The 13915-nt window shown below is 34.3% G+C and overlaps 1 protein-coding gene across 1 annotated transcript in view; it reads right to left on the bottom strand.

Annotated features, from left to right (window-relative positions):
- The window catches only part of SLC26A7 (solute carrier family 26 member 7), a 263341-nt gene that overhangs the window by 82004 nt on the left and 167422 nt on the right, over positions 1 to 13915 (bottom strand). Inside the window, exons 9-10 of the mRNA XM_088799743.1 lie at positions 7183 to 7260; positions 5765 to 5860 (exon numbers count right to left, since the gene is read on the bottom strand). Of these exons, the coding sequence (XP_088655869.1) occupies positions 5765 to 5860; positions 7183 to 7260 (174 nt within the window). The remainder of the gene's footprint in view (positions 1 to 5764; positions 5861 to 7182; positions 7261 to 13915) is intronic.

Genomic DNA, 13915 nt, shown 5'->3' with positions numbered 1-13915 from the left:
CCTCAGAAAAACATGTAATCCATTTGTATACTGCTCTTTTCTTCATGGCATTATCCCCATAAACTTGGACTAACATGTCCTTGATTTCACTTCCACTCTTGCCAAGTTTAACAAGAAATGTAATGTTTGTTCATTCCTCTAATTCAAGCTCAGACTTTCTCATGACGGCACACAAAAACACGCAACAACAATAACGAATGCCATCCAGCAAGACACTGCCACATGTCAAAATGAACACAGCTGTGAGACACTGATATACCAAGGTAACCAAACCTTACTGAGCTGTTTTCTACAGTGCTGCCAATGTAAGGCATGGTGGCCAGTTTGCAAACTTAATTGTCTTTCCTCGTATGGTGTAGACTTGCCAAATACTGTGAAATTTGGAAGATATCAAGGAAGATACTGGAAACCAACAAATTTATCCTCAAAGTTCAATTAATTCTAGATTTCTCCATGAATGTCACAGTTTTGAAAAATCTATATAATAATTTTCTGATAAGAGCTCTAAGTTCTAGGGGACAATCGTGGGCCACCAGAGAAGGCAGAAATGTACCCACATGTTATCTATTTGATACCACAAAGATGAGCAATAAAGTGAAATGCCATTTGTATTACTTACAACCTAGCTTCAAAGGAGACTGATGGAGGTAAGGCAAAGTGAAGAATGGAGAGGAGACAGCAATTGTCATATCACCAGAGAGACTATGATTTATGAGATCTTGTTTTACCTAGTAACAAATCTTCAGATTATGTACCTAAATCAAAACTGTGGGCTGCTCCACCTCACTTCCTACCTCCTGCCCTCCCCACATTATTATTTATATAATGAAATAATTAAGTCCACTAAAATTCATTATAATCATAAAGGAATCAGAAAAGGACCTAGTCATAGAACTGGGGAGAAGGAAGAAAAAAATAATAAAACAGAGACAGCGGGTAGGTTTAGGTATATAATAGACAATATAATCTCGGGGAAATCTCTCAAAGATAGATATGAAGAGTGAAAGAAGAAAAACTATATTAAAAAAGAAAAACTGAAAGAGATAAAAAGCAAGCTGGAAGAATTTAGGAAATGGCTTGAATAGAAATAAAAACATTACAGAGGTAAAAGCCTCATTTAAAGCTAAAAAACAGTATATTGACAATCAGAAATACATAACAAGAGATAGAGTGAATAGTCCAGAAAAACCACACACACAGACACCAAGATAATCATGGGAAGATGTACAGATATGAGGAAAAACAAATAAAATTGACAAATACATAATTCATTAAGAGAACAGAACATAGAAGTTCTGACAATTGAGTTCACGAACTTGTTGCAACAATGTTGCTAACTTTTTTTGATATCAGAAGGACTATTCATTATGAATTTGTACCAACTGGACAAACAGTTAACCAAGTTTACTATTTGCAAGTGCTGAAAAGGCTGAGTAAAAAAGTTAGACAAAAACTACCTGAACATTTCTCCAATAATCCATGGTTATTTTTTTGTTTTTGTTTTTTTCAAATATACATATATATATATATGTATATATGTATATATATGTATATAGATGTGTATAGATGTGTATAGATGTATATGTATGTATATATGTGTGTATATATGTATATATATGTATATATATATGTATATTTGAAAAAAACATATTTGATCTATCTTGGAGAATATTCCATGTGCGCTTGAGAAGAACGTGTATTCTGCAGCATTGGGGTGAAATGCTCTGAAAATATCGATTAAATCCAAGTGGTCCAATGTATCATTTAAGGCTATTGTTTCTGTATTAATTTTCTGTCTGGAAGACCTGTCCCTTGTTGTCAGAGGTGTGTTGAAGTCCCCTACTATGATAGTGTTACTGTTGATCTCTGTCTTTATGTCAGCCAATATCTGTTTTATATATTTAGGTGCTCCTATGTTGGGTGCATAAATGTTTACTAGGGTTATGTCCTCTTGTTGAACTGATTCCTTTATTATTATACAGTGCCCATCTTTGTCTTTTAATATTTTCTTCATTTTAAAGTCTATTTTGTCAGAAATAAGTATTGCAACTCCAGCTTTTTTCTCATTTCCATTTGCATGGAATATCTTACTCCAACCCTTCACTTTCAGCCTGTGTGTGTCTTTTGATCTGAGGTGAGTCTCTTGTATATAGCATATACAAGGGTCTTGCTTTCTTATCCACTCAGCCACCCTATGTCTCTAGATTGGAGCATTTAAACCATTTACATTTAAAGTGATTATTGATGGGTACATAGTTATTGCTATTTTTAAATTTGTAGTTAGATTATTTTCATCTTTCTTCTATTTGCAGAAGTCCTTTTAGTATTTCTTGCAATGCTGGCTTGGTGGTAATAAATTCCTTTAGCTTATGCTTTTCTGGGAAGCTCTTTATCTCTCCGTCAATTTTAAATGATAGCCTTGCTGGATAAAGCAACCTAGGTTGTAGGCCTTTGTTTTCCATCACTTTGAGTATCTCCTGCCACTCCCTCCTGTCCTTCAGTGTTTCTGCAGAAAAGTCATTTGATAGTCTTATGGGAGTTCCCTTGTATGTAACCCTCTGTCTTTCTCTTGCTGCTTTTAGGATTCTCTCTTTGTCTTTAATCTTTGCCATTTTAACTATAATGTGTCTTGGTGTGGACCTGTTTGGCTTTATCCTGGTTGGAACTCTCTGCAATTCCTGGGCTTGTATGTTGGTTTCCTTCATCAGGTTAGGGAAATTTTCGGACATTACTACTTCAAATATGTTCTCAATCCCTTGTTTCCTCTCTTACCTTCTGGTATTCGTATGATGTGCATGTTGTTGCGCTTGATGTTATCCCATAGGTCTCTTAAAGTATCTTCATTGTTTTTTATTCTTTTTTCTTTCTGTTGTTCTGTCTGGGTGATCTCTGCTAACTTGTCTTCTAAGTCGCTGATTCGATCCTCTGCTTCATCTAACCTGCTGTTAATTCCTTTAAGTGAGTTCTTTATTTCGGTAATTGTGTTCTTTAGTTCTAACTGGTTGTTCGTTACGATTTCTACATCCTTCTTGATGTCCTCTCTAAGCTCCTTAAACATTCTTATCATCAATGTTCTGAACTCTGTCTCTGATAGGTTGGTTACCTCTGTTTCATTTGGTTCCATTTCTAGAGATTTCTTCTGTTCTTTTATTTGGTAATCCATGGTTCTTGCATCACGACAGTGCACTAGCAAACACGGCACTGTCTCTGAGGGAGTTTTCAGCCAGTAAACAAATAACTGTATTGGAACACACTCCCTACTCACCTGATCTGGCCCCCAGTGACTTCTTTCTTTACCCAAATATAAAGGAAATGTTGAAAGGAAGACCTTTTGAAGACATTCAGGACATCAAAGGTAATATGATGGCAGCTTTGATGGCCATTCCAGAAAAAGAGCTCCAAAATTGCTTTGAAGGGTGGACTAGGTGCTGGCATCAGTGCATAGTTTCCCAAGGGGAGTACTTTGAAAGTGACCACAGTGATTTTCAGCAATGAGGTATGTCGCACTTTTTGTAGTATGAGTTCTCGAACTTAATTGTTAGAGCTTCATATAGATTTGAAAAATATTGAAAGATACATTAGAATAAATTTTGTATGTAATTCTTGATTTTGAGGTTAAAAGGATATGTCACTTTCACAGAAATTTGATACTGGATATTCAACCAAATGAAATATTCTGAAAATATTACCAAACTTCATGGGTAAGAAAAAACCCTCATTGAGCGTCCCTTTAGAAAAACAAACATAAAATAACAAAAATATCATGTCAACATTTGATTTCTCTGCCTTCACTTTCAAGGCCTGAAGATAATGCCAAGTATAAAAAGAAAACAGGTAAATATTTTCACCACGCAGTAACTCAGAAAATATAAACCACATGTGTCTTCTTGAAAACCTACTTGGTGATGACATACAAAAAACAAAGAGATGAACGGAAATGAATAACTCAGGAATGATAACCTCTATTTAAAAAAGAAATTCAAGATAACCACTAAATGCATTTAAACAATATTCTATGTTCTATGACTCAATGAATGATATCATCTCCAGTGATATTCCTAACTGGAAACTTAGAAGTCATTCTAGATGACTGCAGTGTATATGATGAATTTGGTGGTGAGGGATAACTAATGTGATGTTTTTTAGTATTTTCCAAATCTGTTCCCTTCTCTTGAACCTCATGGTCTCAGTTTTGGTTCAAGCCTTCCTCATTTGTTTGCCTGAATTACTAAAGCAGTGGTCTAATTGCTCCATACTTCATAAGTTTGATTTATCCTCCTCAATTTATTTAAATGACCTTTCTAATACATAAGTCTTATCCCTATTTCCTCTTTCAGTGATGCCTCACTGCCTTCAAGATGAAATTTAGTCTTCCTTGCAGGACATGAGCATCCTTTTCCAGTCCAACCCATTCTTCACTTTTCCAACCCTATCTATTCCTACTGCCACCCTCACACTATATGCTCTACCCATAATTTCCTGGGAAAAATCTATTGTGATGTCTCTCTCCTTCAAATATGTATGTGTTCCCTCTTAAGTGATTAAAAAGTTTCTTAGAAATACCTCTATCATAGGATTATCGAATAGCTTGTTAATTACATTTTCACCTTTTTCCATGTGCTATCTCACATATATCACCTTTTAAACATCACCATCCTCCATTAGCTTGATTAATTTTGGCCTGTTGGCCTGCCTAGGAAATACTATTCCTTGAAGTCTCAGTTCATATTTTGGTCCTGTTGTGAGTCTCTCATACCAACCCAGTCCAAATTAAATGTCTCAGCCTTTATTTTTCCCCATCACTCTACCTGTATTTTTGCTTTTAGGTCATGTTGTAGTAGGCCTTGCATATTAAGCTAGTGTTTTGGGGTCTGCTTCCTATATAAACATAAATATCTGGAGAGGGCAAGTATTTCTTTATTCGTTTTTTCATTACCCATGGTACCCAACATTGTACTTTGGTAGGAGCTCAGTAATATTGAGTCTTAACAGAAGTATTATCAAAGTAGACACCAGAATAAAGATTCCCCCAAAATCTGTCAGAGCAAAGAATTTGAAGGGGAGAATACATAGATAAATGCATCTCAGTATGGTAAGTATCATAATAGAGCTGAACAGAAGGTACTCATGAAATATTTCATCCATATTGGAGAGGGACAGAATTCTGGATGTTCTTACATAAATACATTTCTCTAGAGCAAGTTATGTTAAACATTTCTGTTAGAAGCCATACTTCATTATTGTTCAGTGTAATTTAATGTGTTGCTGACCATATCTTTTCAACATAATGATTCTCTCAACCTCATATCATAATTCATGAGACATTTTATATTTAAAATGAAAATGGTCACTATTAAGATGTTCATTGCATATTAATGTAGCATACATATCTTAGCAATTAATGCTGGTTTTTCATACATGTTATAAATGGTCACATCTCTATTAGTCTGTACTTCCATAAAAAGCTTCACTGCCAAAATCAACTTATAATAGAAATTAGGAACCCCCAATCCACTCATGTTAGTTAGCATTTCTTTAAAAGTTCTCAATTCACTAATCAAAATTTGACAAAATTTCATGTCTATTTCTTATAGACATTTCATATTTTAATGCTTTTATGAAGATTCTGAAAAAATAAATGGCAATTTGTAAAGTATTCTAGTCTCAAATTGCTAAAATCATTTTCTGCAAATGAAATTATTAAACTTTATTTTGTAATGTGTTTAAACCAAAGAAGAAAATATTAGGTCAAATTTCTACTTACCCAATTGATTTTATCCACATTCCAGTATTTTTTTAAATCCCAAAACTGTATTAGCATTCCCTTCAGACCCACGACAATAATGCTTGCAAGAACACACTAGAAATAAGAAATAAGTTGATGAAGAAGCAAGATAAAGATTTTAATCTAAATTTAAAAGAGCAAAGGTATTTTTATTTCTTTCTTTGTTTTTAAAGTACCCACTAGAGAAAAGCAATCACCATTTAAAAGACTGAAGTAATATTTATTTTGCTTAGAACTAACCCATTGTTGTACTTCAGGAATATAATATCTTCTTATTTTATTAAAATTTATTGGAGTGACAATGGTCAATAAAACTAACATAGGTTTCGAGTGTACAAGTGTACATCATCTATATATTGCATTATGTGTTCACCACCCAGAGTTAATTCTCCTTCCATCACCATATATTTGACCTCCTCTTCTACCATCCCTCCTACCCCCTTACCCTCTGGTAACCACTTAACTGTTGTCTTTGTCTATGAGTTTTAGTTTATTTATTTGTTTGTCTTGTTCCTTTGTTGCTTTAGGAACATAATATCAATTCTAGAAAATCACAGGGTAAAACTTGTATAATTCTAAAAAGTTAGAAAGAAGGAAAAAGAAAACTAATAATAAGGATAAAGTGTTATAATGTTGTATGTCCTTTTAACTTTATTATAATTATTCACTTCCATTTGTTTGAAATTTGTTGCAAATATTAAAGATTTATATCATGTATTTATTTATAATTGCCTTGTGTATCAATTATGTGGTTTCACCTGAAGATATTTGTAACTCATGAAAAGTGAACTTGATTACTGAAAGAACTTCCAGTGGAAATTATTGAATCTCACTATATGAATGAAGAATTAGAACAAGAAAGGACTGAAACTGTCTCTGGTTCTCTGAAGACCAGGATCTTAACTGCATAACTTGGGTGCCTCAGGCTTATGAAAGGTAAGGTCAACCACTAATACTAATGTTCTGAGTCACTTTGTAAACATATGCCAAAGGTGGCAAGATATATTTCATTCCCTACTCCCTTGCCCAGCACACATTTTCTAACAGCCCAAACTCTGATAAAATTCTTCCCAAGTCTATTTCTTACAATAAAGATTGCCTAGTTCCACCATCCAAATGAGCACAGAATAAATCTAATCCCAACTATGGCATTTTTACACAAGAGCCTAAGAACTGGAAAATAGCCGTGGTGCCCTCCCATTCCTCTCCCATCAAATGTGGTCTCGTTCATTCCACTTCTCCTCCATTCTTCTATTGGTTACACCACATGAATGACACGTGGATTACTAATGAGTGACATATTAGGATAATTGAAGTTACTCTTTTAAGTAATTTTTAATAAACAATGATTCTCATTAAAATTAAACTTAAAAAGATCATGAAAAACCCTACTGTACCATGGGCAGCCAGTAAAGAAAAGGTCCTATTGCATAAATGACTGTCAGGACGAAAACGCAAGATATTAGACAAGCCACCTGTAAAATACAAGACAAACAAAAAGAAAGCCTTGAACTTTTTCTTATTCCAAAGTTATAGGGGGGAAATACAATTCTTAGCTCACCTTGTTTAGAAGAAACAAATTGTTGCACGTGATTATTAAATTGCATACTGTCATTATCTATATTTTGCAGGTGAAGAAACCCAAACATGACAGCTGACAAACTGGTGCAATCAAATTAAGTCAATGATGAGATAAAAGCAACTTCACACAAAGAAATGGGGCGCCACTAACTTTTATTACACATCACAGTAATGGCTTTTTTATTATTTTTTATTTAACAGTGAAAGTGGCATTTCAAGTACAACTCCTTCCCTCACTTCCTAGGGAGTTGTTTATGTAATAACTGAATATGTGACTGGGTTTTTCTGTGCTGAAGATAAATTTCTACTGAAGCATTTATTCTCTTCTTTGGAGTTTTTGGTTAGGAAGGCTCTAGTATGAAGCAGTTATATGAGATTATGGGAGAAGTCTCTTCAGTGAAACAGACTTAATTTTATTAATCCTGAAAATTCATTAGTATCATGTTCTAACCAACTCAACCTGCTGACAGAAGGCAATTCAAATCACATGACTCCTAGCTATGCTCCCTACTGGATAGGGAACCTGATTTCACAGAAGCAAATGTTCATGATTTGATATAAACATTTGGCCCAACTGTCAGCCTGACAGAAGAAAAGAGGGCTTTCACAGATCACAAAGCTGCCTAGATATCATTGTGGAGAAATCAGAGGGAATCTGGACTTTCTAGAATGGCTAACATTAAAAATAAATATATAAACAAACAAGTAATCAATATTTAAATATATAAACAAACAAATAATCAACAATTCAGAGCAACTAGAGTTCTCAGACATTGCTAGTGGGAATGCAGTATTGTATAGCCCCTTTGAAAACAGTTTAGCAGTTTCTTATGAAGTTATTCATACACTTACTGTATATCCCAAAACTATTTAAGAGAAATGAAAACATATACCCATGAAAATATCTATATGTAAATATTTATAAAAGCTTTATTAATAAACACTAAAAACTGCAAATAACTGAAATGTCCACCAATTGGTGAATAGATAAACAAATTGTGGTATATTCATACAATAGAATACTACTTAGCAATAAAAAATAACAGACTATTGATATATGCAACAGCATAGATGAGAATCAAAACCATTAAACTAAGTGAAAGAAGCTAGGCACAAGTTCCTTACATATTTAGTGGAACTCATTTTCAGCACTACCCAGCATATAAAGGGGAAAAAATCCATCTGTGGGAAATAAGTCATTAGGAAAATAAAGATTGCCCATAAAAGAAATTATAGTACATCAAATTGTCACTAAAGTGATCATTTATGAGTAATTGAGATTTCATATAAGAACTTTTAAATTCTTTCCATTTTATACTGAGGAATAGACTGAAGAAATAAAAATGGAGTTATTATAGTCAAGCTGCTAAATTGCTAAAATCAAACAGGTTAAAGTATGAGGAAATGATTCTATTCTTGTTTTAACTAGCCTAGAACTTAAACTTTTGGACTTTCCAGTCCTGCTTCAATGACTAAATATACATCAAACTTTCAGATAACCCTCTGATTACCACCTGAAGGACCAAGGAAAGACTGTTCAGGTATCCAGACAACCTGACATCTATTATCCAGACCACCAGTCATCTAGAGGATTACAATCTCAGACAAATCCTGAGGCTAAGAAGGCAGGACTGATTCTTCTCAAGAATGAGACAAGAAGCCACAGCTTTTCTTTCTTCTTCAGAACCCTCTAGGTATTGCCTAGTTGTGTTTCCAGAATGCAAACCCTATGACCCTTGAATAAATCTTTATCATTTATTTCTAGCAAAACCTCCAGACTCTTTTTGAGTTCATTTAACAATATTAACTAAATGTCTAAAGATAATTTTTTGTTATGAAATCATAACTACTCATATTTCAGTTAATTCTGCATATAGGATAATGAAAAAATCTCTATTTTCTTTGCTACATTCTCAAATATATATGCTGCAGTTTCCTTTCAAAAATTACTCTTTAAGTATATATATCTGGAAGGAGGGTGAGATCACTCACTTTATTTCTAAGTTGTTTTCAAGGAACGGAAAGGTAGGTCAAGAGCTCACTATATGCACAGCTTTGTGGAAAGTAGTGGACTCGCCACAGAGATGGGAAGAGGCAGAAAAAGAAAAAGGGAGAGGCTATTGAGTAACTAAGGCTATATTTAAAAGGCTTTAAAGAAATTGGAAGCAATAAGCCAAATTCTGAAAGAATAAAGGAACATAGCTTGGCAAATTAGCATCCAGAGGCAATCTCAGTATTGCAGAAAAACATGCAAGCTATTGTGCTTGGCTGTGACAGAGCTTCACCTGCAGCAGACACTGTCTCTCATCTTTCATGGTTCAGTTATACCTCCCAAACTGCCTAAAGAGCACCAGTGTATTTACTCTGTTGGAAGCGAGGAGAAACATGCAGGGGAAAGACACAGGGGATCCCTCTCATAGTTAACATTCTTTAAATGTAAGTGTAGAAGAAACACTCTCAAATTTATTTATTTGTTTGTTTGTTTATTTATTTATTTATTTATATATTTATTTATTTAGCTATTCTTCTTGTTTATTATACTTCACGATTATTTTTTTCCACCACTACATATTTGATTCCCTTTACCCTCATCTACCACCCCCATCCCCCCTTACCCTCTGGTAACCACTAAACTATTGTCTGTGTCTATGAGTTTTTGCTTCACATTTGTTTCTCTTGTTCTTTTGTTGTTTTTGGTTTATATACCACATATCAGTGAAATCATATCAGTGAAATCAGAAAAGCAGGTTCTCTGCTTTTTCTGTCTGACTTATTTCTCTTAGCATAATAATCTCAATAGCCATCCATGTTGTCACAAATGGTCTTATTTCATCTTTTTTACCACCAAAGAGTATTCCATTGTGTATATATACCACAACTTCTTTATCCATTCATCTATCGAAGGACATTTTGGTTGTTTCCATGTCTTGGCCACCGTAAATAAAGCTGCAATAAACATTGGAGCACACGTGTCTTTATGGATAAATGTTTTCAGATTTGTTGGGTAGATACCCAGGAGAGGGATTACTGGGTCATTCGGTAATGCTATTCATAATTTTTTGAGGAACCCCACACCGTCTTCCATAGTAGCTGCACCAGTCTGCATTCCCACCAATAGTGGGAATGGGTTCCTTTTTCTCCACAGCCTCTCCAACACTTGTTACTATTTGTCTTGTTGATGATAGCCATTATAACTGGGGTGAGGTGATATCTCATCATGGTTTTGATTTGCATTTCTCTGATGATTAGTGATGTTGAGCATTTTTTCATATGTCTATTTGCCATTTGTATGTCCTCATTGGACAAATGTCTCTTCAGGTCCTCTACCCATTTCTCAAGTGGGTTGTTTGTTTGGTTGTTGTTGAATTGCATGAGTTCTTTGTATATTTTGGATATTAGCCCCTTATCGGAGGCACTGTTTGCAAAAATCTTCTCCCATTCAGTTGGTGGCCCTTTATTTTGTCAATGGTTTCTTTTGCTGTGCAGAATATTTTAAGTTTCATATAGTCCCATTCATTTATTTTAGCTTTTACTTCCATTGCCTTTGAAGTCAGATTCATAAAATGCTCTTTGAACCCAAGGTCCATAAGTTTAGTACCTACGTTTTCTTCTATGCAGTTTATTGTGTCAGGTCTTATGCTTAAGTCTTTGATCTAGTTTGAATTAATTTTGGTACATAGTGACAGATAGCAGTCCAAGTTTCATTCTTTTGCACGTGGCTTTCTAATTCTGCCAGCACCATTTATTGAAGAGGTTGTCTTTTCTCTATGTATGATTTTTGCTTCTTTGTCAAAAATCATCTGTCCATATTTATGTGGTTTTATTTCTGAGTTCTCAATTCTATTCCATTGCTCTACGTGTCTGTTTTTCTTCCAGTACCATGCTGTTTTGATTATTATTGCCCTGTAGTACAACCTAAAGTCAGGGAGTGTGATACCTCCAGTATTGTTCTTTTTCTTTAAATTGCTTTGGCTATTTGGGGTCTTTTGTGGTTCCAAACAAATCTGATGTTTTTTTGTTCTATTTTTTTAAAAAAATGCCATTGGGATTTTGATGGGGATTGCATTAAGTCTGTATATTGTTTTGGGTAATATGGCCATTTTAACTATGTTGATTCTTCCAATCCATGAGCACGGAATGTCTTTCCATTTCTTTGTGTCTTCTTCAATTTCTTTCAAAAATGTCTTGTAGTTTTCAACATATAGGTCTTTCACATCCTTGGTTAAGTTTATTCCTAGGTATTTTACTCTGTTTGCTGCAATTGCAAAAGGAATTGTTTTTCGTATTTCTTTTTCTGAGATTGCATTGTTAGTACATAGGAATGCAATGGACTTTTGTACGTTGATTTTGTAGACAGCAACTTTACTGTATTTGATGATTGTTTCTAATAGTTTTTTGGTGGAGTCTTTAGGGTTTTCTATATATAGCATCATGTCATCTGCAAAGAGTGACAATTTAACTTCTTCATTCCCAATTTGAAGGCCTTTTATTTCTTTTTCTTGCCTGATTGCTCTGGCGAGGACTTCCACCACTAAGTTGAAAAGCAGAGGTGATAGATGACAATCCTGTCATGTTCCTGAACATAGAGCCAAAGGGCTTCAGTTTTTCACCATTAATTATAAGTTTAGCTGAGGGTTTGTCATATATGGCCTTTATGATGTTAAGGTATTTTCTTCTATACCTATTTTATTAAGTATTTTAATCATAAATGTATGTTATATCTTGTCAAACGCTTTTTCTGCATCAATTGATATAATCATATGATTTTTGTCCTTTATTTTGTTTATGTGATGTATCAGATTGATGGATTTGCATATATTGAGCCATTCTTGTACACCTGGGATGAACCCCACTTGGTCGTGAAAAATAATCTTTTGAATGCATTGTTGCATTCAATTTGCTAGAATTTTGATTAGGATTTTTGCATCTGTAATCATCAGAGATATTGGTCAGTAGTTCTGTTTTTTTGTGTTGTCCTTACCAGGTTTTGGTATCGGGATAATGTTGGCCTCATAAAATGAGTTAGGAAGTACTGTCTCTTCTTCAATTTTTTGGAAGAGTTTAAGCAGGATTGGTAGTAGATCCTCTTTGAAGGTTTGGTAGAATTCACTAGTGAAGCCATCTGATCCCGAACTTTTCCTTTTGAAGGTGTTTAGATGACTGACATAATTTCATTACTGGTGATCGTTCTGTTTAGATTTTCCAGTTCTTCATGGTTTAGCCTAGGAAGGCGATATGTTTCTAAGAATTTGTCCATTTCTTCTAGGTTATTAAATTGGTAGCATATAGCCCTTCATAGTATTGTTGGATGATCCTTTGTATTTCCGTGGCATCCGAAATACAACTTCCCCTTTTTCATTTCTGATTTTGTTTATTAGTGTCTTCTCTCTTTTTTTCTTAGTTAGCCTAGCCCAGTGTTTGTCAATTTTGTTAATCTTAAAAAAGAAAGAGCTCTTTGTCACATTAATTTTTTCTATTGTCTTTTTGTTCTCTATTTCATTTAGTTCTGCTCTGATTTTCTTATTTCCTTTCTTCTGCAGACCTTAGGTTTCATTTGTTCTTCTTTTTCTAGTTCTTTAAGGTGTAACATGACACTATTTATTTGGGATTTTTCTTGTTTCTTGATATAGGCCTGTAATGACATAAATTTCCCTGTTAAAACTGCTTTTGCTGCATCCCCAAAATTTTGGTAGGACGTATTTTCATTGTCATTTGTTTCTATGTGTCTTTTGATCGCTCCTCTAATTTCTTCTTTGACCCAGTTTTTCTTTAAAAGTATGTTGTTTAATCTCCATATATTTGTAGGTTTTGTGCTTTCTTTTGCAATTGATATCCAGTTTCAGAGCCTTGTTATCAGAGAATATGCTTGGTATGATTTCAATCTTCCTAAATTTGCTGAGACTCATTTTATGTCCCAATATATGGTTTATCCTTTAGAATGTTCCATGTACACTAGAAAAAAATGTATAATCTGATGTTTTAGGATGAAGTGTTCTATAAATGTCGATTGTGTCTCTTTCATCTAGTGTGTCATTTACGGTGGCAATTTCATTATTTATTTTCTGTTTGGATGATCTATCCATAGCTGTCAATGATGTATTTATGTCCCCTCGTATAATTGTGTTTTGGTCAATTTCTCCCTTTAGTTCTGTTAGTAGTTGCTTGGTATATTTCGGTGCTCGCTGATTGGGGGCATAAATATTGATGACTGTTATGTCTTTTTGCTGTATAATCCCCTTTACCATTATGAAATGTCCATCTTTGCCCCTTGTTACCTTTTTCATCCTGAAGTCAGTTTCATCTGATGTCAGTATAGCTACACCTGATCTTCTCTGGATACCATTTGCTTGGAGTGTCAATTTCCAGCCTTTTTCTTTGAGTCTATGCTTTTCCTTGTAGCTGAGATTCATCTCTTGGAGACAGATATGGTTGGGTTTAGTTTGTTGATCCAATCTGCTACTCTGTGCCTTTTTATTGGTGAGTTCAGCCCATTTACATTTAGGGTGATTATTGATCTGTGAGGATTTCCTATCATTCTATGTTCAGTTT

This window comes from Rhinolophus sinicus, chromosome 7, assembly GCF_057876585.1.
Source record: "Rhinolophus sinicus isolate RSI-liver-muscle chromosome 7, RSI-T2T, whole genome shotgun sequence".
In the NCBI taxonomy this organism is placed as follows: Eukaryota; Metazoa; Chordata; class Mammalia; order Chiroptera; family Rhinolophidae; genus Rhinolophus; species Rhinolophus sinicus.
The sequence above is the reverse complement of the archived record's forward strand: the minus strand, read 5'-3'. Positions and strand labels throughout refer to the sequence as shown.